Source organism: Danio aesculapii, chromosome 10 (assembly GCF_903798145.1).
Source record: "Danio aesculapii chromosome 10, fDanAes4.1, whole genome shotgun sequence".
Taxonomy (NCBI): domain Eukaryota; kingdom Metazoa; phylum Chordata; class Actinopteri; order Cypriniformes; family Danionidae; genus Danio; species Danio aesculapii.
In genome coordinates, this window is record NC_079444.1 from 11,827,836 (window position 1) to 11,854,033 (window position 26,198).

The following is a 26,198-nucleotide window of genomic DNA, read 5'->3' on the forward strand; positions in this document are numbered from 1 at the left end:
GAGCACGTCACTCCGCTACTTACCCGTTGCTGCCAGTTGCTGCTCGCATCAAATTTAAAGCTCTGATGTTTGCTTACAAAGCGACCTCTGGCTTTGCTCCTTCTTATCTGCTCTCACTTCTGCGGATTTATGTGCCCTCCAGAAACTTGTGTTCTGTGAATGAACGTCGCCTCGTGGTTCCATCCCTAAGAGGGAAGAAATCACTTTCCCAAACTCTCGCATTCAATCTGCCCAGTTGGTGGAATGAACTCCCTTACTGCATCAGAACGGCAGAGTCACTTGCTGTCTTCAAGAAACGACTAAAAACTCAACTGTTTAGTCTCCACTTTCCCTCCTAATCTGTAACTGCCTTTCTGGCTATACCACTAACTGTACTCTCTCAAAAAAAAACAAAAAAAAACAAATTGCATTACTAATGCTTTGCGTTAGTGCAAGACTTTTTGCTTTTATGCGAGATATCTATCTATATATATATATATATCTATATATATATATATATATATATATATATATATATATATATATATATATATATATATATATATATATATATATATATATATATATATATATATATATATATATATATATATATATATATATATATATATAGGGCCAGTGTCCTGCAGAGTTTAGCCCCAACTTGCTTCAACACAACTGCCTGGAGGTTTCTAGTATGCCATAGAGCTTGATTAGCTGGTTCAGGTGTGTTTAATCGGGGTTAAAGCTAAAATCTGCAGGCCACCGTCTCTTCAGGACCAAGTTTGGGCACCCCTGCTTTATTTGATTGGGATGATTTTATAGGCGATTGAAATATAAAAGTATTTTTTTGTAATTTATTAAATACAGTCAATAATGAACACAATGGAACAAATAATAAAGTAAAATAAACAGTGATTTATGGATTTCTGCAGAGAGTCTAACAGTATTCAGTAACAGAAATGGAATAATCATATGTAAATTAACAATTCAAAGTCTTCATCATATAAATTGTTCAATAAAAATCTTTATTAAACTTCTTTATGCGCTACTAAAATGCCCAACTATGGAGAGCCCTCATAAACCAAAAAACCAACATGCATGCGTGTGTGTGTGTGTGTGTGTGTGTATGTGTGTGCGCGCGCTACATTTAATAAAATAGATACTTTAATCCAAAGCAACTTACAAATAACCATACATGTCATCAATAATAAAATAAAATAGATAATAAAATAGAAAAATATATAATAAATAAAATTATATATATATGGGAATATGATAGTTCCTTTTATCAGTCTAAAGCAGTAAACTATTTATGTATTATATATAATATAACCCGAATATTTACATTTTTTTTATCAAAAAGAACGGAATAGAAAAAAGATGAGAAATAAAAATTGAGATCATTTATATATGTTTTTTGTTTATATAAAATATAGAACAGCAAATAGGTCAGAAATTTAAAATGACTTATAAATGTATGCGGTCTATATTATATTATAATTATCTATACACTATATTATATTTAAAAAGTAAAACAGAAAACAGATTAGAAAGTGTTTTAGATAATGAATTTATCGATATAAAAGCGCAAAACAGCAAATATATTAGAAATTGAAAGTGATTGAGAAATTATTTTCTATATAAAAAAAGAACAGAAATAAAACTATAAAGTGATCAGATCACATTTTTAAACAGATAATAGTAGTAAATAGAATCAAAGTTGTTAGCAATTGAAGTGTTTATAAATCATATTACATAGCAGACTACGTATATAAATATAAGTAGCATGAAAACCCGCAGCCATTAAGAAATACATTTAAAAAAAAAACTAGTAAAACTGACTGACTTTTAATCTTAACAAAACAAACAATAACATATTCAGTGCTCATTTTCTTAATAAAAAAGTAGCCTTTTACTGTTTGTACTTCGAAAACACAACGTCTGTGCTCTCAAAAATGACATTTTGTTGTTCTCGTCGTAACTCTGAATATGAATTTCAGCACTGAAGTGAAGTGGCTAATCTCAACGCTAGCATGAAAGTGTGAAGCGTGCTTTCATATGAGGCGTAAACAAACTGACAACTACAGGCGTTAAAAACAAGACTAATGTATTTACATGTTTCACCAGAATCACTGTCAGTTATGAATATTCAACTTACTTTAATAACGATGATGTCAAGCAGCGAGGGAATTGAATGTTACTGGATAAATCTGTCAGTGTATCCGGGCGGAACCATTACATTCGCCAAAGGTTTGTTGTGAACATTTGACGATGTGACACGCGAATATTCTCTGGGTTCCCTTTAAATATTTTTAAACTTAATATTTGTATAATTAGTAAAGGTGGAAAAAAACTGTCAGAGTGGCACAATTATGTAAGCTAAAGTCAAAAAATAAACGGGACAGTAGTTGCGTCAGAATAATCGAGAAATTACAGACAAGCAGAATAACGGAATTTGGGCGCCATCTATTGACGAGTTAAGCGAAGATCAGCTGTTATAAACCAACAATCAATCTAAGAAAGCAACACATTTTTACTGTAATTTGAAATAGCTGTACATATGTGAGTCTTGATTTTATAACAATACATCTAAATTTGTTCACCCTGTGTTGGCGTGGGTTTTCTCCGGGTGCTCCGGTTTTCCCCACAGACCAAAGGTACATGTGAATTGAATAAACTAAATTAACTGACGTGTATGAGTGTGTGTAAGAGTGTATGAGTGTTTTCCAGAACTGGATTGCAGCTGGAAGGGCGTCCGCTGTGTAAATCATGTGCTGGATAAATTGGTGGTTAATTCCACTTTGGCGACCCCGGATTAATAAAGGGACTAAACCGAAAAGAAAATGAATGAATGAATGTTACTCATTTTCTTTGAATGTGTGCTAAAAAAAACACCCTTAAACTAATCTACAGATGTGCAGAAGTAAATTTAAATCTTATTGTTATAATGATAATGTAACAATAATAACACATTTATTTTTAAATAATTATGCAATCATTATCCAGTAGTACATTTACGAAAGTCCTAACTATCATAAAATAAAAATAAGAGGTACAACAACAACAACGACGATTATTATAATTTTTATTATTATTATTATTATTATTATTATTATTATTATTATTATTATTATTATTATTATTATTATAATAATCCTTGATCACTGTCAGCTTCTTCTTTGTCAAATGATGTCACTTATATGGAGCTAATAAGATACCAAAACAAGAAACATGGAGACAATTGTAAATGTATTTGTATTACGTATTTATAGTATTTGTTTGTAGAATGTATTTATAATTTCATGTTTGTAATCAATTGGTTTGAATGATAACAACTTAAACTTGCAATTTCTAAAGTTTTTTTTTTTTCTAAATAACAGTTTTTAGCATAACAAAACTATTAAAGCTGTAGGTTCAGGCTGTGGATAAGGACAATGACAGAGTTTGTACATTTGTAAAGTGTTTCATAATTTCATAGTGTTTCATTATTCTTTACAGAAGAACTCACTGAAATCAACCATCAGTCCATTTTAGAAATGTTTGGGAGAAAATACTTTTTATTCACTGTATTTATGTTTTTATTTCAGGGACAGATAATGTATTTTTCTGGCAGAATGTCTCTTGTATGATACAAATTATATATATATTTAAATATTCATGTAATAAAACAGTTTTGCATAGTTTTGTTTTGATGTGTGTATCACAAATTCATAATAAATATGTGTAACACACACATGTATTATGTCAAAACAAAAATTTTATTTTGGATGCAATAATTGCGATTAATCTTTGCCCAGCACTATTTATTATAATTGCTTCATAAAAAAATGTTCATTTATAAAAGCATTTATACTGATGTGTCACATAATACATGATAAAATAAATAAAAAATATTGTAATTTCAATAACAATAATGTATTATTATCATTATTGTTGTTGCTATTATTTTATTATTGGTAATAGTAGTCGTTGTTTTATTGTTTTTATAATTATTATTATATAATTTTGGTATACGTTTGTTTTGTACTAATCTGTGTTTATTTTTATATTATCAATGATTTATTTCAACTTCATTTATTCATTTTCTGTTTGGCTTTATTAATCTGGAGTCGCCACAGCGGAATGAACCGCCAACTTATGCAGCATTTTCGCAGCGGATGCCCTTCCAGCTGCAACCCATCAATGGGAAATATCCACACACTCTTGAGCACACTCACATACACCGGAAACCCACCCGTACACGGGGAGAACATGCAAACTCCACACAGAAATGCCAACTGACCAACTGGCTTGAACAAGCGATTTTTTTGCTGTGATTGTGCTACCCATTGCGCCACCGTGCTGCCCCAACCTCATTTATTATTTTATTAATAACATTATTTTCAAGTTATGTTTATTTTTTGAAGGAAAACAATGACAAAACAAATCAAGGCGCAAAACATTAATTATGCGTTTTCTCCAGACTTTTCCCCTGACCCCCTCGCTCTCAACAGGGTGACCCCAGTGGACCCTAATTTTGGACATTCTTCTCTAGACTTTATCATGTGATCGAGATCACGTGAGAGAGCGGCCGCGTCAGAGCACGGAAGTTGTCATAAGGAGCTAAAAAGAGCTGCAGAGAGACACTGCCGCTGATGCTACAGCCTGGAAATAACTCTCGCCGCTCGCTTACTCTCCACCGTTTATCGTCCGCTTTTCCGGTTATACACTATAAAAGCAGCAGAACAGGTCCCGGAGCTCCAGCGCTGAACTCCAGCAGCGGGATGGAGTGGTTTGGAGGCGGCATGTGCCAGCCTGAACAGGACCGAAAGGAAAACATGCCCCGCACACACCCACACGAGGTACCCGAAAGTTCACCAGTGCTTTATTTACACGCTAATGCCGTCCAGACGAGGTCGTGCTTCGTGTGTGTTTACGGGAAGATACTGCAGGTCCATTAGGGAATTAACTAATATTAAGCTCCATACTTTAACAATTGATTGTTGCATTAAGAATGGAGAACATTTGTTTTTGTATCAGACGTTTTCTGAGATGACTAAGAGAGTTTTAAATAGCAAATGAGGTATTATTGTGTTCAATATGATTGCATTTCTAGCACATAAATCTGAACATGAGATAAAATCAGGTGAATGAAGTCTTGTTTGGTTCTGTAAAAACTGTTTTTTATACAGAGGATTTATTGAGGTTGGTTTTATATTCACACATTCAGACTGAATAACATAATTTCAGAAAAGTATTCTAAATTGTGAAACCATATTAGCAGGCGATGGCTATCAAAGTACACATTGTTCACAGTCAAATAAATACTGCTAATGTTAATATAGTCATATTTACATGTGATTTCTGGCTGAATATTCAAAGTACCATGGTAAACCATATTGCAGGGGTGCCCAAACTTTTTCATATAAAGGGCCAAAAAACAAATATCATTATGAGCCCTGGGCCGAAGGTAAATATACCAAACTATATTACATCGAAGTTGCCATGCTAATTTATTTATTAATATTTAAAAATAAATAAAAAACATCACTAATCATATTAACTAATGCAGTATAACTTTTAAAATGATAGCTTACTGCAATAAAAACTTAACAGTGGAGTTCAATGCTGAATACACTAGTCAAGCAGAATCTGCCTTTACCTTGATTTGCTCACCAAAGTCTCTGCGTTGTCCTCTATTCATCAGGTATGTACATTTAAACTAAATATAATTTACAATATTTAATTGAAACATTTAATTTCAAATAGCTTTTAACAATAAAACAAATAAACCAAAGATTACATTAGATTTGAAAATACAATCTCTACACAGTCCTCATCATCCTCCTTCTCGTCTCTTCTCAGATGGGATGGCAGGCCAAATCAAAGGTTACCGTTGGCAAACTTTGGCCCGCGGGCTCTAGTTTGAGCATGTCTGCAATATAGGGAGCATGTCACACATAGTCACTGAACGAATGTGCAAATATAAAACCAACTTTACTTCAATACAGGATTTTGAAGATCTCTTTTTACCACATTATTCAGAATATACTGGCAAGATGTGGCAACAGCCAGAAGAGGAAACATACATTTCTCTATTTTTGTACAATACTTTTGCATATTATTAAACTATAATTATATAAACATTAGTGCTGTCAAACGAAAAGCTTTGGTTTCATATATATTGTACTGTGTATACGGCCTGATGCAGAAAGGCTTATCCATGCCTTTATCACATCACGTCTTGATTTCATTTCTGTAACTCACTCTTTGGGGGCCTACCAACAAGCCCTCTGAGACGTTTACAGTATATTCAAACTTCTGCTGCACGGGTTTTGACACACACTTCCTCGTGCCACCATATCACCCCTGTACTATAGCAACTTCACTGGCTTCCTGTTAAGTCACGTATTGATTTTAAGACTCTGGGTTAGCACTAGGCATGGGATAATAACCGTTTTCAAGGTATACTGCGGTTTGGATAAGTCACTTTTTTATTTAAATTTGATGATCTATTGATTTCAAACTGAAAAATCATACACGCAACAATTCTTTAAATAAAATACATGTCAACATGGTCGAAATGGAGCGGCACAAAGCACAAGCTTATTATTTTCCCCACCCTATTATCACACGCATCATTCGTCTATTACTTCAACTTATTTCTTCTTTGACTTATCTCTTCTTTTTACATAAGACATATGAGCTTTACATGAGGCATATTTTAATCTTTTAGCATCTTTGACATATTATGTTTGATTCCATTTGTACGTTTACATTTTTATAACAAACCCCAAAAAATACCTAGTATTGCAAACAGCCATTAATTGAAATTTCATCATACCTTTCTCATTTTGTTTTTTCAATCACTTCTATTAATGATGTTATTCCATTAATAATATATAATTATGCAACTTTTTAAATTGATTAATATCCTGGCATTGTTTGAGAATCTGTTCCAGACATTCACCTGATGGGTTAAAACAATCCAGCATTTTTTTTAGGTTAAAACAACCCAGCATGTTTTTAGAGTGTGCAAGCAGCACATGTACTTGTATATGCATAATAACTAGCATGCACACGCATATATTATGTGAATTTTTTTTTTTATTTTGGAGGTGATTAATCATTAATAATAGTTTGATGGTACTAACATCCCTCTGTAAAAACCAGAATGTAGATATGAATAAATCTGTGAAGTCAACTGTATGTTACCGCTGCTGGCGATTTATCGCTTAGTGCAGCAGAGCTAATTTGCAAATTTATATTGTAATTTAAATCTACAGACTGAAATTTTTAAATATTTTCTTTACATTAGATTAAAAGAAAATCACTTAATTAAAAGCCCAAAACCTATAGCGTCTCGCCTTAAACTTGAATCGTTGTGCAAATGTGCTGTAAAGATGTTGATGCTGCAGTAAAACCTGACTGCAGGATGAGTAAGAGAAAGAATCAAAGGTCAGCAAAGCAGCATCACATTCAATAGTGGCCACACACGGTGTACTGTAGATGTGTTTGTACTTCTGACTGAGTGGTATTATGTGGATCTTTGATATGAGATCATGAGTCCGTGTTTGTGGTCTCCTGCTGACCGGTTTGTTCTGACAGCTGAGGATGATGACCTTTTCATTATTAGATCCTTGGAACATGCTTCTATACATTGGTGATTGTTGTGTCATTTCTCTGTGTAGTAACTGTTTTTGCTTTTTATTATTTCTTCTGTACGTCTATAAAATTTTTACTGACAAATTTAGCTTTGGTTTTTTTTATCTATTGAACACTTTGAAAATTGCTTGGTGGGGATTGATTTAAAATGTGTTTTAAACAAACTATACATTGCTTTAAATTAACTTATTATGTGATGTTATCTGGATTATGTAATCATATTCCAAAGTATAGCACGTAAATACTTTTTATATCCCGTTTTAATATGATGTAATGATGAAATGGGCGTTAATGATTCATCATTGATGAAGTTTATTTTTTTCCTAATCATTATTTCCCCCTATTTTAAAATCTTTCTATTATTATGTCATCATACCTATACATTTAAAATTATATTGTTTCACCATATGACCATATAGTTTAGTGTTGAATATTAACAATATAGAATAACCCCACAATTAGGCATGGGCAAGAATAAGATTCTGACGATATCATATAACCTTATTTGATGGAAGTTGGAATATAAGCAATTAGTTTTACAAATGTTTGCTGAATCATGGACTGACCTGTAGCTTTTGATGTGGATGCTTCTTTACTGCTGGAGATACTGTTGCTCTAAAAAAAAAACGAAATAAAAAAAAAATGTATACAGACTTTATATGCAGGGCTTGACATTAACACCTGCCAAATGCGGGAAGATTTCAGCTGTGGCGGGTTAGACAGACACTCCCACTAGCCACTTTGGGTGGTTGAAAATATTTTTTAAATTGTGGTTTTCTTAAAAGCAGGGTTCGACTATAAGGATGACCCAATATGCGTGCAAATCTTGGCACGACTAACAAAAATAATTGTGTTCGCCGAGCAGAAGAAAGCGAATGAATACCGAATAAGAGGATGATCTAGGGGTGGGTGGTACACCGGTGATTTAATCTATGCACCCGAAATTTAATCTATGCGCCCTCATAATATATTTGGGAGCATTTGTGTGTCTGAATATAATGGTTGTAGTGCAATCTGATTTGATTTTCTCTAAAAACTTGCTGAATCGCTCTACCCTGATGCTGTTTTGGTTTATATTAGCTGTCAGTCACTCAACGCTTCCCGCTGTCAGATAACAGGGAGCTTTTGTTACTGCAGGAAATGCAAACGGCTGAAGAGTGAAAAGTGCACAGGTTTGCAAACCTCACCTAAAGTTATAGTAATAATAATGGCGCAGATGACAGCGATCATGACATGAGGTAAATGTTGATCCGCCAGCTGAGATCAATTGAGTGTTTTCGGAGAAGGTGCCCGAATCTTGATGCGTTGCATTCACCGCGTGTTCAGCGCAAATGTCCCCTAATTATAAAATCTAACACTGTACACATCATCGCCAAAGAAACTCACCTTTACTAAGTTTACACTGAAACTACGGCTCATAACAAAGAACGGAATTGCGCCGGTGGTCATCATGAGAATCCTGCTCTGTCTGCTTATAAATTGGTGCGGCTGACTCGCCTGCTTTATTCCACCAACACAGAGAAATGAAGATCAGCTCATAACGAGACTGAGCATTTACAATGACCCAAACCAAAACTTTTAAAGAGTGATAGAAGTGAGACTTTCTTTTGTCCGTTCTTCCTTGAGATGTATATTATTTTGCTATTGAAAGTAATACCATGATATTATACCGTCACCGTTCAAAAGATGAAAAATACCGTGATATTAATTTTAGGTCATATCGCCCACCCCTAGGATGATCATTTACGCTAACTGCTGATGTGATGCGCGCGACTGTTTAAAAATCGTGCGCGCTCCTGTTTCCTTGCGTGAAGCAACCGTGCCTGGAACGCAACAGTGATCTGTTCTCCTTCAAATAGACCAGACAAAAAGTTATGCTAATGCACCCACAGTCTTGCTGCTTTCAAGAGCTCCAAATTTGTCTTTCTGTAAGCAGCACCGGTTGCTTTCGCTTTGAACAGATTATTAATTGGCCTTAACCATGTGTGTGTGATCATCCTATCATTATCACACAGTTTGTTTTTCACCTGCTTTCTTTTGCTTAAGGTTATTTTTGTTAATATGTTTTAATCATAATTTTATTTACAATAACATTGCTTTAATATGGGATTAACTCTCCATTTATGTGTAGTTAACTGGTGATCTGAGACGGCTTTAGCGGGGGCGGATTACTGTGCATATTTTTGATGCATAACAATAATTATTTTTAAAAGTCAATTGTTTTTCTTAGTTTTTTTTAAAGAAATGTTTTGTTAAATACAAAGTATAGTATGCAGCTATATTTAGCTTGTTTTGACACATTTAAAATTTGTGGCTAAGAAATAATTATTGTTTGGTGTGGTCAGAGATAAATTTGGTAAATCCTTAATTTTGCGTTCTGAAAAGTCATGTGAAATAAAAACTAATTGCAATATAACACTATGAAGCCATGACCCATTTGCTCATACACGACACACAAAAAGTGAAATGAATGAGGCATGTGGACGTAACACAGAATCGAAATCAAGTATTTTAGCAAGTCAAAGTCATATTTATGCTTAAAAAATATATTTTCCCAACAACAAAATTGTGGCTAGTGAAAATGCAGAGTGGCTAGTAATGTTGGAAAACTACTAGCCACTGTGGCTGGTGATCAAAAAAAGTTAATGTCAAGCCCTGTTTATATATACTGTATGTATATAAAATGTAGGAACGTATACTGTTTAAAACCTTGACTTTTCCAAACCATGGTAAACCTTAACCTATTATCGACCCATGCCTACCTACAAATGTGATCTAAATTAATTTGAGGTCCATCCTTCTAAACTCCTAAACAGAATTGCATAAAATAAGCATGTTAGGTCAAAAGAACTCTTGAATACATTACTCAAGTAATCTAGATTACAGTTACTTACTTTTTCATTATGTAAAAGTTTCACCATGCAGACTGTAATGTAGTCTGTGTGTATGTGTGACAGGCGAGTGCGGAGAGCATGGCGTCTCTGTGTCAGCGGCAGCAGCGCTGTGTGAAGGCCTCCATCGCGTCGCAGTGGCAGCTGGCAGAAGCGCAGGATCAGCTCTGCGGTCTGGAGCTCCACAGCTCAGAGTCTGTGGAGCAGGAGAGAGCCCGAGCGCTGGCCTCCTCCGCTGAACTCTCGCACACGGAACACCAGTGGAGGCTCAAAGAGAGGATGCTGGGCACGCTGTGTCCTGAAGCCAACCGGGATGTGTTTGACAAGGTAGCTAAACTCTAGAAAGTCGTTCATAGAGTTGATGATGTCATCACAATTAATGAATTGTAGGTACAGAACACTATGGCTGCAGACAGAGAAAACATACAGAAACCTACAGTTGAAGTCAGAATTATTAGTCCTCCTGGTCAGTTTTCTTCTGTTTTGTCCGGTTTCAGGATGTATTTTGCTCTTAAATTTAGAACTTTTTAAGACTACCTCTTTATTTGTTATACAGTTGAAGTCAGAATTATTAGCCCTCCTGAATTATTAGCCCCCCTGTTTATTTTTTTCCCCAATTTCTGTTTAACGGAGAGATTTTTTCAACACATTTCTAAACATAATAACTTTTAGTAACTCCTCTCTAATAACTGATTTACTTTATCTTTGCCATGATGACAGTAAATAATATTTTACTAGACATTTTTCAAGACACTTCTATCCAGCTTAAAGTGACATTTAAAGGCTTAACTAGGTTAATTAGGTTAATTAGGCAGGTTAGGGTAATTAGGCAAGATATTGTATAGCGATGATTTGTTCTGTAGACTATCGAAAAAATAAAAGGCTTAAAGGGGCTAATAATTTTGACCTTAAAATGGTGTTTAAAAAATTGAAAACTACTTTTATTCTAGCCAAAATAAAACAAATAAGACTTTCCCCAGTAGAAAAAATATTATCAAACATACTGTGAAAATTTTCATTGCTCTGTTAAACATCATTTGGGAAATATTTAAAAAAGAAAAAAAAATCAAAGGTGAGCTAATAATTCTGACTTCAACTGTAGATGTAAACAGGCCCTAAAGGGCACCTAGGTTACCCCTTTTTTCATATTTAATATAAGTCTTTTGTGTCCCCAGAATGTGTCTGTAAAGTTTCAGCTCAAAATACTGTCAGGTTATTTATTATAGCTGAAGTTTCTGTTTAATATCTGGTAAAAGCTTGTTGCTGTTTTTTTGTACTGCGCCTTTAAGGCTAGTCCTCCCCGCCCACCATTCCTACGTGCCTGTCAGCATGCCTCAATCTCCACCCTCGGCTTTCTCAGGAAGCAGATCTCACATAACTTTTTTGAGAAATACTACAGTAAGAACTTTACCATTAGCCGCGTTTCCACTATCGCGCCTAAAGCGAGCGAGCCAGGGCGAGCCAAGGCCTGTCGCGTTTCCACTATCACTTCCGGGGCGTAATCGGGCCAAAGCGGGGCTTCCTTGGGGCCAGCGTCCGGCCTTTTTCAGCCCGCCGAATACCTTGGGCCAAGGAGGGCCAACTGGGGCTTCGGGGCGGGGTTACGTGCAAAGGCAGAGTTTTCCTGTCAGGTAAAGAGGAGACAAGATGCTTTCTTCCCTTACATTTGTTTTGCTATCGCGCTTGATCAACTCACTAAGAAGAAGAAGAAGAAAAAATGGATAGCAGACAGTACTGGTCAGTTGAGGACACCAGGGCTCTTCTGAACATTTGGGTCGAGGAAAATGTTCAGAGGCATATAGACGGCGTTAAATGCCGCCGAACTCGAATGTCCTTATCCAGGGATCGCTGTCTGGACTTACACCAACAGACCACAAACAGTAAAAAAGCAATCACTTCGGTGTTCTCCATCTTCCAGCTCTCGTAGTGATGCCAGGTTGTGTTTGTGGTTATAATTTGAGTTTTTTGTTCCCGCTGAAGTGGTCGGGTTGTGTGACGGGTTGTGTGACGTTTGATTCGGGGGACGTTCTGGGGGCGGTGTTTGCGTGACGCGCTGCGAGCAACTAGCCCGACAGTGGATACGCGACATGATTTCGGCCTCATTTCTCAACCTCCCGGGCTATTGGCCCGGCCTGGCCCGATTAAAGCCCTGGCTCGCACTGGCCCGATAGTGGAAATGCGGCTAATGAGTATTTGATGCATCTGTTGTGGAGCAAGATGAGTCGCACACAATGTCGTTACAATGTTTAGCGTTTAGCTTTGCACTCTTTTTGCACACACATGTGACAGGATACACATTAATCTCCACTGCTGTATGGATATCTGTTATGTTAATGTACAAAATAAACCTGATTTAATTACACAAACCGGGATTGACACGCGGCTGTGGTGAAGAAGTAAATCTGAAGTGAATCGCTGTAATTCATTACACGCATGCTCTGTTTTAAAACATTTTAAACTTGTGAAACTCACTCTTGATCACATTTGATGATGATTGATGATCCTAGCAAACTGAACAGACCTTTTATTCCCGGCTGCTTTGCGCACGTCCTGACTTGTTGATATGATTAGATGCGTTACTAAGGAGACATGTTAATATGCAGCTGTCAATCAATATTGGTGGATGGGGGGACCACACTTCTACGTCAAGTAGTTTGAAAACCGCTCCAATTGGTCCACCGTTTTTGTTGTTAAATTTGGGAAAAAAAAAGGACTGGGTGTGTTTATTTCACCCAATATGACGCTCTATACACTATACCTACACATATGTCTGTCCAAATAGTTTGAAAAGTAGATTTTTCACCATAGGTGCCCTTTAAGTGTTAGTGTGTTGATTTTCTGACATCCTTTTATTTTTCTTCTAGAGTATCATAAACATTACACAGTCTTGGCCTAATGAATCTGATCCAGACAAAAGCTTGAACTTCGTCCAGCACAATGAGGAGCTCCTGAAACATTTGGTAAGCGATCCAAGTTGTGCTAGATGATGTTTAACGAGGATTGTTCATCTTGCAGCGGGTTGTCATCTCTCTCTTCTGATTGGATAGGTATGCTGAGAAGGTGGGATGACAGTCAGCGCTTTCTAGCAGAATATCATCACCTCATCTGTGAGGAAACAGCCAATTACCTGATCCTGTGGTGCTTCCGGCTACAGGCAGAGAAGGTGACATCTGTTTCTCTTCAGAATGCATACACACACTTCTGGATTATTCCAGCATTTTTAAAGTTTATTGTAGAGATATTTCACAGTTTCAACCCAAAGAATTACCAGTCTGTCATGAAGAAGAGCTGGAGTCAGAGATTCAGATAAATAGAGTTTACTGAAAATAGTTTGCCGTTTCATCAGCAGAAGCCATGAGTTTCTAGGCAGCTCTGCTTACAATCATAAATCAACATGAACTATACTCTCACATAACATCATTGACTGCATCATACATATAGGTGTTTTAACACGAGTGGTTAAAACGTAGATAGACTAGGAAAATTTTAACATGGGTGTGTGCATACAATTCTGAACAATATCTCAAGCGTATAAATGTCAGATATCCACTAGACACTCAATACTTAGGTTTTAGCTATTCAATTACAATCAAATGCCAAAGAAAGAATAATAATCTTTTTTTTAAATCAGTTCTAAAATCATTTTAACCCAAGAGCTTAGCTGAGCCATTTACTGCTTTCTGCTCTCTTCTATTTCATTATGTTCAAATCAGTCAATATCTATGATAATCACAATAAATGTCATATTCTCTCTTTCTTTCAAGTTTAAAGGCAGTTTTTTTGCTCCTAAATGAAAGCATACGGTTTACTGTTTATTTAAACTACTCTTTCGCTGTCTGAACATGACAAACACAAACACGAGATGAATATTTTTTAAGTCCATGGTACGTTTATTAACTTTGTGTTTTGTCTTTCTGCACTTTCCATTCAAAATGGAAACTTCTGTCACCATTTACTTACTCTTCACTTCTTCCAAACCTGTTTGAGTTCCTTTCTTCTGTTGAACACAAAGGAGGACATATTGAAGTAGGTTGATTAAAAATCCATGGCTGTTTTCCATAGTTTTGTTTGTTCCTGTCAATGGCTGTTTTTTTTTTTTTCTCCAAAATTCTCCAGAATATCTTGTTTGGTGTTCAACAAAAGAAAGAAATTCATAAAAGTTTACAACCACCCGAGTGCTAATAGATGGTGAGGAAATTGTTCATGTTGGAATGTTTTTAAACTGTCTCTTTTACAAAGTTTCTTTTTAACAGAGAAAATAAGTTCCGGCATGTTCTAACAAGTGATCTCAAAACATAGAAGTAGATTTTTGTTCCCTGATGTAATATACATTTAAGCAGATGGACATTTATATTTAGCCAGATGTAAATGTATGCTTTATAAAACAGCAACATTCAGATAATTTTGTTTAAATTAAAAAAAGATTTCCATAGTATAATACATTAGGGCATAATTATAGGTAAAACCATACATATGTTTTATTTTTTAATGGATGAAAAATGGGTAACTAGAAGACATTTAAGTATAAAACAAATGCTATATCTTGATAACAACAATTTCTGTAAGTTTATATACCATAAGGTTCCATGAAATTAATTATTACACTGCTTTCTGGAATGCTTGATTCTGCTTGGTCAGTCACGACATTTCAAGGCATGTTATTGCCATATAAGAACCACTAAAATTAATAACAAAGGCTCATCACACATCTTTAAATCATGTTGACAATCAGTGAATAATTCATACACATATTGATATACTTCTGTCACCTCACAGATTAAAATGTAGTTTAGTGTGAAGGCTGCATTCGGCTGTTTTTCATTGTCAGCTTTAGATCTTTAATGAAATATATAATGCATTATTACAGCTTAATCAAATTTTGCTATCTGATTGTTTAGTTCTGTGGCAAAAAGCCATGTAATCCATGGGATAAAGTACATATAGGCAGTTTTTTTTGCCCTTCGGTCTTATACAATAGACTTTTTTTATGTTACTACAGTAAATGCATAGAATATACTTCTAACTGCATCATCCTTTGCACAATAAAGGTCTTTGCACAGTGAAGTCCAAAACTTTTCATATGCCTTTTTTCCGTTTTCAAATCCCAAAAAATTGGTGAACTGTCAAATCCAGGCAGTTTGTCTAAAGCACAGAGACACACAGACACATGCACACAAACACACCAAACCGCGCTGACAAACTAGCATACAATAAACCACAGAACATTTGGATTATATCCTCTTAGGGCTTGAGTGTCCATATACGTGGACAGCACATATGGCTATTTAAAATAATTTGTTTTATATTTTGTTACAGACATACGGTATCATCCTGCAACTGTTTTGCAGCATATGAAATGTCCCAGACCCTATGTTTAACTGTCCAAAATGGGCAAAACATTAGTTTTTACTCTCTGGTAGTCAAAGCAAGTTAAAAAAAAAATTCTGTTAAATATGCATAAAAAAAATTTCGGGAAAAAGTGTTTTATGTAAATTCGGACCACGAGTCCACATATATGGACATCATTTTTCTCTACAAGTACATCGTATCAAAAGATGATACTTAGCTTTTTTTTATTCTAATTAGGTTACAATAAGCCCAAATAGCAAAGAGAAATAAAAAATGCGTGTAAAAAAAGGATATTAAGAGGATATTATGTTTGTTTCTCTGACACCATTTTCGATTTTGCCTTTCACTTCTATGGCGGCCCTGAATTGTCCAAACTCCTCTCAAAACACCTTTTCAAATGTGAAAAACTTGAACCCGATTCAAATTTGTTCAAGAAAGATGAAAGGTTCGGAAGCAAAGTCAAAATGATTGACGCATTGTGAAGTCGAACACGTTTTTTTAACGTGGGATCATTTTTTTAATTGAGTGTGCAATAACCTTTAGACATGAACAACTTCAGCACGGTTTCATCTGCCTTTCACTAAATCACATAAACGTTTTCTGCACTAAATTCAAGCACTTTTCTTTGGAGCATGTTGCATTTTCATATGTAAACAAAACTAATCTCGCAATTAATTAACGGTCCATGTGGCACAGAAAACATCACTTAGTTCCACTTTGAAGCATAAACATCTATCAGTGTTTATCGAACACTTTGTATCATTTTATCAAGGGAACATTTTTGTTGTGATAATTGTCGTTATCATTTCATCACCCAGCCTTATACTATATTACTTTGTACCTGCTTGGCCAACTACTGATGCTTTGTTTTTTCTTTCTTTTGCAGAAAGAGGCCTTAATGGAGCAGGTGGCTCATCAGGCTGTGGTCATGCAGTTTATTCTGGAAATGGCTCGCAACACTCAGCAAGACCCGCGAGGCTGTTTCCGTCACTTCTTTCAGAAAGCCAAAGTGAGACTCACATCTGCAGTGCTGCAGAGAACACCTTCAGTCCCTGCTGGCCTTTTCATTACACAACACATTACACGCATCTCTTACTGTACATGAGGGATTTAACCCATTAATAAGTGCATTAACCATTGAAAGTTTAGAATAATTATTATATAATTAATAATTATGTAAATTAGGGCTGGGCCATATGGCCAAAATGCAATCTCCATAATTATTTTCAATATTAAACGATAATGATATATATTTCGATATAAGTTGTTAATGTTTCCAGATTTAAAAGAGTACCCCATCAATGACTGAAGCCACAAAAATTAATGGCTCCATTAAATGGCATAACATATTTTCGGCCGATACATTTTTGGTGGCCGAATATTCGCTACATCTCTAATATCAACACACTTTTAGATTCCCATTGTTGCACATTTCTGCTCTTAGATCAATATAGAGTAAAAAGTCCAGCGCTTATCATTGTTATTGACATACATTTTTTCGCAATTTGATATAATGTTTTTCGCCCCAGCCCTAATATAAATATAAATAACTTTTAAAATATACGTATTTAAGATGTTTAACAAAGCTGTATTTATTTTAGTATATTCAGAAATCAGAGAGTAAAATTCAATACCTTTTAAGACCTTTTCCAAGACTCTTTCCATTTTAAGATTCATATTAATGTAAGAAACTAATCCAAAACTGAAACCTTATTCATATACTGAATAAAAATCTATTAAATCTAGCTAACTCAGCAGGTTAGCGCCTATACAACTGCAGAAATTATGATGATACCTAGGTTAGTGCAGTAAACAAAGCAACATGATGTCAAGTCTAGTAGAATTTAATTGCTTTCATAAACTACACTGCATCCTGATATTCGCAGATTTAATTCAGGCAAACTTTAGCATACAACCATATATTGCACAATCAAAAATGACATCAAATTTACTACCTTGTAAAATAGAATTTAAGACTTTTTAGTACTTTCTAAGAGCCCTAAATTTCTTTACATTGATTTGTCAACTTTTAGTACTTTTTACGACCCCCGCGGACACCCTGAATCACACATTGCTGCAATTTAATAGAACTTTTCTGTTTAGATATATTTTAAAAAAGTGATTTGTTTATGTGATTTTAAAGCTAAAATTATGATTTAAAGTCTGCGCTGCCACATAATCCTTCAGAAATTAGTCAAGTATTTTTATTCAGTATTCATTAATAATTGTTCATGTAAGCTTTAGTGTTGATTTGGTTGCATAATATTTTTGTGAAACAGATTTTTTTGGTGAAAAGTAAAAAAAAAATATGTAGAGACTTTTGTGACATTATAATTTTATTTTTGTCTGTTTTTTTCTTTGGTTAAAAGTATACTAAAAATAAATTTTACCTTTTGAAATGGTTGTATATGATAGGGTTGGGTCAATGGACGATGCCATCATCCATCATCGATGGCCAATTGACATCACGGTGCTGAGCCGGCATCGTGATCCTCCGCCACATCACAGCAGCAACCCGCTCGCAAAAAAAACACACTTAGCCCCCGTTTACACATATACGCCTTCGTTTTAAAATGGCATTTTAGAACGAAAAGGATCCACGTACACTGGTGTTTCATCTAGCACTTCTGAAAAGTCCTCCTTCCACACTATACTGCTGAAAACGCACATCACGTGACCACGCACGCACACACACACACACAGTCATGCGCCACAGCGTATGCGCCTGTCTGAGCTCCAGCAGTCAGTGGTTGCTTTGAGCGCATAGAGCAGTGTCTCACTATAGTGGATTGCGTCTCACTATAGTTGTTAAACGTGATATTTAATTCATCTTGTCTCTATCTAACGACTCTTCTGCCTTTTTGAATCTATCAGGAAGCGTGTCACAGCGTCAATACACTGCTTCAATCTTTCGCTTTCACGCTTGTACTTAGTCATTTTAGAGAAAACCTCAGATACTATTGGCTGGTTCCTGTTGGTTGTGCACCTTTTTTACCAACCAAGTTTGTTGACGTCGTTATTATGACACAGATCACTCTGCCTATTCATGCCAGAGTCCTGTGGAAAAAGTGATTGACAGGTGGTAATTTGTGTGTAACTTATCGTTATTTATTTATGATTTGGTTATGGGTAAAACAAAGACCATTAATTCACCACTGGCGACGATGCCATCGTCCATCGCAATGTTTCACATTAGACATCGTACGATGCCAAATTGGTCGACATCACCCAACCCTAGTGTATGACCTTTACACAAAAATAGTAATCAGGACATTTCAACATTGATGACAAGAAGTTTTTCTTGAGCAGCAAATCAGCATATCCGAACGAATTCTGGAGGATCGTGTGACTAGAATCTTTTAAGTTTTTACTATCAGGTTTTAACATACACTTATTCAAGCAGTTGTTGCATTTGTAATGTTGTAAATTTTACATAACTAATTTTTTACAGAAATGTAGACTTGCTAAACATAAGAAACTTCTTTCAGAAAATTATTTCAATATTTCAGCCCTACACCATTTATGATTCGTGTATTTTCAGTTATTTATGCTTTTAGATTGCATTTTGGGACCTTGATCTATTCTTTGTCAACATTTGGTGAACTCCTAAAATTGAACATCATCATTGTTAGTAAGTCTAAAGCAGTATATTATATAAAAACGTTATTTTGCTTAGAATTAAATAACAAATGAAGTACTAGAGCAGCTCATTATTGTTTTCTTTTTTTGCTCTATGTAAGTTTTTCAGTCTAAAGCATAAAAACACCCTATATTGTTTGCAGATATTTAAGAAACATGCCAACTGAACATACTTATTTATCTGAAAAACAATGCTGAAGTCAGATATTCTGCTTTGAAAATGTGTTTTTTGTCTTTGTTTTGGTCTTTTTTACCTGCTCAATGCCAGTTTAGTCAATTATATTTTAGCACCGCAGGGTTGCCTTGCTGGAAAACCACGTATTTCATTAATTCAGAAAGGCTCTAAAAGCATGTGTCCATGACCGAAATGCGACCTCCGGTGGACCATTGCAGACTTCTAAATGAGACTGATTCAGTTTCACATGAGGTGGTTATTAATTAGCAAATAATGTAAATATTACGAACATTAACATTAGGTGAGCAGGTTACATTGTAACTCTGTGTCTTAACGACACGCTACGTGACTAGATACGCAGTGATGAGCAATCTGATGAGCTGTTTGCACCAGACAAAACATGACAGAAATGTAAATACAGTCATTTAGAAGCACAGAATATGCACTCACTCATGAAATGGTAAAGTAATAATCTATATTTAATACATATTAACCCTCTTTAACATTATTAAATGTACATGCTGAATCCCTGATATGTGTTTAGTTTTAAAGTTCAATTTATTTTCAAGATCTGAGATGAGCTATCTGCTGCTGCTTTCAGTAGTCAGCAATAAATGTCATAAAATGGCATTCAAACTCTCATTGTTAGCATTTAACACTGAATAAAGCACATGAGGTGTACCTGAGGTGATCATTGTCAGTCTTCTGTTGTTCAGCTGCAGGAAATAGAAGCCATTTCTAATATATCAATTCAAGGTGTTGATTAGAACAAAAAACTTATTTTAATATAGAAAATATTCCTTCTATTGTGTACCGTCGCACTTGCGTTTGGTTTTATTCCAGGGGTGCAATACCTAGTTCAACCACTGGGTGTCAAACTTACATACTGCACCTTTTAAAATGTATGAACAATATATGGTTTCAGATGGCTAAAACAAATCAATGTCTCATTGTTAAACGTTGACATCAAAAGTGATCAGAGCAGAGCCTCAGAATGCAATTCAAAAGCACACATCTCAAATGGTGTATTCTAGTCAATCTGAGTCAGTGCGAGTTATGCAATAATGTCAGTGACCACTAGAGTGAGACATGATTAATGATGACATAACAGACACCCAGAGGCCAGCATACAGAGAAATATGGTGGAAATATATTTTCAAGGAGTGGTTTCTAATATTACTTTGCTCTTGATTTAAGGCTGGACAGGAGGGCTATTTGGACGTCTTTCACACAGAACTCCAAGCTTTCAAGAACCGAGTTAAAGAGTACACTATGAAATCAACAGGAGAAACGCCAAAGGATACAGTTCACCAAAATACACCGTCAGCCTGTCGTCTCGACCCCAAGGAGGTGTTGGAGTCTTTGCCAGAGGTAAATGTCTCTTTTTATTGGTTGTATTGTTCTCTGAGGTAAACCTATTGTTTTATAAAGACTTTTACATAAAAAAACATCAAACTACAAGTAAAGGGCTGTTTTCTGTGCAGTTTTGACAGTTTTTCATTCCTTTGCTTCTAAATTTTGATCCCAAAGATGGAAAAACAGCTTGTGCATCCACTTAAGCAAACTTCTACATGTACGTTCAGTAACTACGTAGTCTACGTAGATTCATATTAAGCCCCCATTACGTCAGTAGCGGACCTTGTTGAAATCATGGTTAAAAAACCCATACAGGCAATCAGGCAGCGTAATACAGAGAGTGAATCATTACTGATGTAATGGGGGCAGCTACTTTCACTTGTCACTGCTACAGCCCCTCACCTTTGTGTGTTCAAACCAAACTAAGATCGGCGCGGTGTTTCTTATGGCAAGTTTTTATGTCCTTCATACTTGTTGAGAGATCGAGTTGATCAACTTGAAAAGGGAATATGTCTTGACATAATCCACACAGACGTGACTGACTAAAGCGTGAAATCATGTATCATTTTAATTGTTGCATTAGTCTGAATGTAAATCCCCTCGTTAGGCAGCGCTGGAGCGATGCTTCTCCACAACTTCATGCATTGGGTTAAATTAGACTGTTTAGTCTCTCTGTTCAGTCCGTAAACCCACGAAACCCAGGCAGGCAGTCAGGCAGCATAATACAGAGAGTGAATCAAAGCGCATCAAATGATTAAAGGTAATTAAAGGGGGAAAAAAGAAAAATAGAATAAATATCTATACTTTTATATTAGACACACATCTGATGCTTGTATTTGCACCAGCTTCACACCCACAATTTCACGCATGGGGTTAAATTAGGCTTTACAGTCTCCTTTACTTCCATTGTATCTGTTCAGCTGAGAGAACGGAACCAACCCTGTGATGTCAGACACAGCGACATTCCAAGATGGCAGCACCCTAGGTCTAAAAACTATAGTAAAACATGCCGTTTTCTTCTAAATGCTTACATCGAGTTTTAGTCTATTTTCATTAAAGTGGAATCCAATGTACAATATAACGTAAACTTGACTGAGTGCTTCATTTCCCCTTTAAGTCTGTATGAGGTCACAAAGTTTGGTTTAATTTTAAGTCAATGGGACATTTGCGAATTTTCCGGGTCAGTTTTGGGAACATCGTAAGTCGGATCAGTTGTAAAAGTTATAGAAACTTAATTTAGTATAGTTTGGAGTTAGTTTGGTGGTTGTAGTATGAACGGTCTAGGAGGAGATGCGTTCTTAAAATAGTCGAAGAAGAAGTTTATGTAATCAGAGGTGGGTAGAGTATCCAAAATGTATACTCAAGTAAAAGTACAAACAAACTTAATCTTAAAAGTTACTCAAGTAAGAGTAAAAAAAGAAAAAAAGTATCTGATGAAAAAATTACACAAGTAATAGTTACTAGTTACTTTTCATTTTATTTATATATATATATATATATATATATATATATATATGCATGCACACACACACACACACACACACACACATACATATACAGTTGAAATGAAAATTATTCGCATTCAGGAATTTTTCACAGTATTTCTTATATTTTTTCTTCTGGTGAAAGTCTTGTTTTATATCTGCTATAATAAAAGCAGTTTTTAATGTTTTTTAAAACCATTTTAAGGTCAATGTTATTAGGCTGCTAATAATATTTTTTTTGATTGTCTTCAGAACAAACCATTGAATGATTTGCCTATTACCCTTACTTGCCGAATTGACTTGGTTAAGCCTTTAAATGTCACTTTAAGCTAAATACTAGTGTCTTAAAAATATCTAGTAAAATATTATGTGCTATCATCATGGCAAAGATAAAAGGAATCAGTTATTAGCGATGAGTTATAAAAACTATAGAAATGTGTTGATAAAATCTTCTTTCTGTTAAACAGAAATTGGCGAAAAATGTACAGGTGGGCTAATAATTCTGACTATAGTAATTCTGGTTAACCGTGTGGATGACTAACATGTGCAGGGCTAATCAGTTATTCCATTAAACAGCAGTTTCTTTAGTTATTCCACACCATTAATAAGGTTCAATTAGTATCATTTTAAAACGTACCACTAAATGTTTTTTAGGTTTGAGCTGGAATTCACGTATAATTCGATGTACAGCGAGCATCGCATTATCAAACTATTCTTGTTGACATCTTGGAGTGAAAACGTAGACTGAACTAGAGGCCGATGGGTGACCGGGTCCGAAAAACTCTCTGCACAGACAGCGTGACTGTCCTTCTCGGAACCACCACATGGCCATGGAGTGACTACATTATATACTTGCAAGTCTTCCTCGACTTCAGCCACCATTCCAACATAGGCGCGCGTGCTGTAACCAAAAGCAGGAGACCCGTCTCCATAGCAACCTATCGCGACACAATCTCTCCAATGCGATGCCTCGCGATATTTGCAAACAAGTCAAAGTCATATGAATTATATTTATTAGCATTTGACAGTAACGGAGAAACTCCGCCAAATGTAGCAAAGTAAAGTAATGAATTTTCTTTAATACTTTACTTGAGTAAAAGTACTCATTTTTAAACGTACTCAAAAAGTACTTATTAACCAGCAATTTTACTCAAGTAAATGTAACCCATTACTACCCTACTCTGTATGTAATATAACAGTATGTTGGCTTTCTCAAGCCACATTAATTACTCTCCTTTATGTTGTTACAATCTCCTGAGACCTTCTTTCATCTTCAGAATGCTAATTAAACATTAAGATGATATCACTGACCCTTCATAGACGTCAATGGTCCCGGCTCATTCAAAGTCCAGAAAAATACCATAAAGCATCCTCAAAGCCAACTGTATGCCTTCAGTGGTTCAATCAGAATATCATCAAGCTACAATAACACATTTACGAACACACAAAACAAACATAACCACTTTATAACTGTTTCTTCTTCTCAGTGTCAGTATATTGTGCATGTTCAAGAGCAACATGTACTAATGCAGTGTTTCTCAACCACGTTCCTGAAGGACCACCAGCACTGCATGTTTTGGATGCCTCCTTTGTATGTCACACTCATTACAGGTCTTACAGTCTCTGTTAATGAGTTGATGATCTGAATCAAGTGTGTTTGCTTAAGGAGACATGTGCAGAGCTGGTGGTCCCTCAGGAATGTGGTTGAGAAACACTCCACTAATGTATACCCTGGATGTCTTTTTTTTTTTTACGACTTTCTCGGTTTAAAAAAAAAAAAACACCAGTCTATCAGAGGCGCATCCATGTGCAAGATGTGAACACGTCCTGTACTAACGCTGAGGAGTAGAAATTGTTGAATGAGGTTGTTATTTTTAACAATCCACAAAACGATTCAAATGTTGCATTTGCAGGAGCTGAAAACGTGCATCCAGATGCAAGACATGCAGATTCTTCAGAATGTGCTGAGCAGCATGAACCCTCAGGTAACACGGGTGTAAAACAGATCATCCAGGGTTGACTTTAATTTAAAGGGGCTGTATGTAAGAATTCTCCTGTTTCACTGGCTTTTTTTATTGCCAATGTGTTAACAGCTGATAACACAACTTAAAAAAAAAAACGAGACCTTCCCTGACCTCCCAAGTTTGTTTTTGAAAGCCTGTAGTAGGGCTGAAAAAATATATTGTTTAAGCATCGATATCTCAATGTGTGTATCTGCAATAGTCACATCACAGAATTAACTATTTATTAAAGATTAAAAGATAATGATATAAGTTTTAATTATTTATTTGATTTGTTAGACTCCCCAGAAAACCGAAAAGCAGTGTATTTATTTTTGCTTGTAATTTGATTTATTAATTTTTAAAAATGTATGCATATGCACTGTATAGATAAAGACTTAATCATCCGAGTCGATCTAAATTAATGAAATCTTTCCAAAAAGAGCTATTCAAATCATCTGGTGAAGTTTTATTCATGTCACAAAATAATGTGGCAAAACAAAATATCGCAATGTCAGATTTGTCCATTATCGAGCAGCCCTAGCCTCTAGACTGATTTCTATATGAAAGACGGGGGTGGTTTTCCTTTCTAATGTGCTACTCATTCATTTTCTTTCGGCTTAGTCCTTTTATTAATCGGGGGTTGCCACAGCGGAATGAACCGCCAACTTATCCATCACATGTTTTACGCAGCGGATGCCCTTCCAGCCACACCCCAATACTGGGAAACACCCATACACACTCATCCACACACATACACTACGGTCAATTTAGTTTATTCAATTCACCTAAAGCTCATGTCTTTGGACTTGTGGGGGAAACCGGACCACCCGGAGGAAACCCAACACAGGCCAAACTTCACACAGAAATGCCAGCTGACCCAGCCGGGACTAGAACCAGTGACCTTTTTGCTGTGAGGCGACAGTGCTAACCACTGAGCCACCATGTCACCCTAATGTGCTACCTTTTTTTTCAATGTAAACATGCACTTAATGGATGTTTGAGACCATTATGCTCACTTTTTTTTTAAGTGCTGCGTCAAGTTAATGGTAAATATTCAGTCATTTGAATGATTAATAACTGGTTATTAACCACCAGTGGTGCTAATAACAAGTGTTTTGGCTAGCAGTCTTTACCAATTTAGATTCAAGTTCTGTGTCATGGCATTGATTTTGGTTTCCTAACAATTATTTTGCTCCTACAGTACACATCCCATTATGTCAAACAGAAAATAGGTTATGATATGGCATTTTGGTCATTTGAATGATTAATAACTGATTAATAACCACCAGTGACACTAATAACAAGAATTTCTGCATGTAGTCTTTACCAATTGTGATTCAGGTTATGTTTCATGGCATTGATATTGTTTGCTTTACAATTATTTTGCTCCTACAGCACACATCACTTTGTCAAACATCAAATCAAACAGAAAATAGGTTATGCTGTGCAATTTTAGTCATTTGAATGATTAATAACTGACTACTGCAAAGCCCAGTAAATCAGATTTCATTTATGATTCATTCATGAACTCTTCACTCGTGTATATTTTTCATCTCAAAAGCAGACTCCATCAAATTCCATATGCAATAATGTCACTAGCAAAAGTACCTACAGTAACCATGCTCCTTTTTCTCTCACGTCTCTTTAGTAAATCATGACAGCAGTTTTTCTACCA

The 26,198-nt window shown here is 35.6% G+C and overlaps 2 protein-coding genes across 2 annotated transcripts in view; one reads left to right on the forward strand and one right to left on the reverse strand.

Annotated features, from left to right (window-relative positions):
* The window catches only part of LOC130236443 (exonuclease mut-7 homolog), a 107,704-nt gene extending 105,482 nt beyond the window's left edge, over positions 1-2,222 (reverse strand). The window contains exon 1 of the mRNA XM_056467148.1: positions 2,141-2,222. The gene's annotated coding sequence lies outside the window, so the exon portion shown is untranslated. The remainder of the gene's footprint in view (positions 1-2,140) is intronic.
* A 2,340-nt stretch (positions 2,223-4,562) lies between these two features.
* Positions 4,563-26,198, forward strand: part of cdc37l1 (cell division cycle 37-like 1) — a 28,180-nt gene continuing 6,544 nt past the window's right edge. Inside the window, exons 1-7 of the mRNA XM_056467095.1 lie at positions 4,563-4,823; positions 10,584-10,844; positions 13,382-13,474; positions 13,561-13,680; positions 16,753-16,875; positions 20,878-21,051; positions 24,434-24,505. Of these exons, the coding sequence (XP_056323070.1) occupies positions 4,617-4,823; positions 10,584-10,844; positions 13,382-13,474; positions 13,561-13,680; positions 16,753-16,875; positions 20,878-21,051; positions 24,434-24,505 (1,050 nt within the window). The 5' untranslated portion in view covers positions 4,563-4,616. The remainder of the gene's footprint in view (positions 4,824-10,583; positions 10,845-13,381; positions 13,475-13,560; positions 13,681-16,752; positions 16,876-20,877; positions 21,052-24,433; positions 24,506-26,198) is intronic.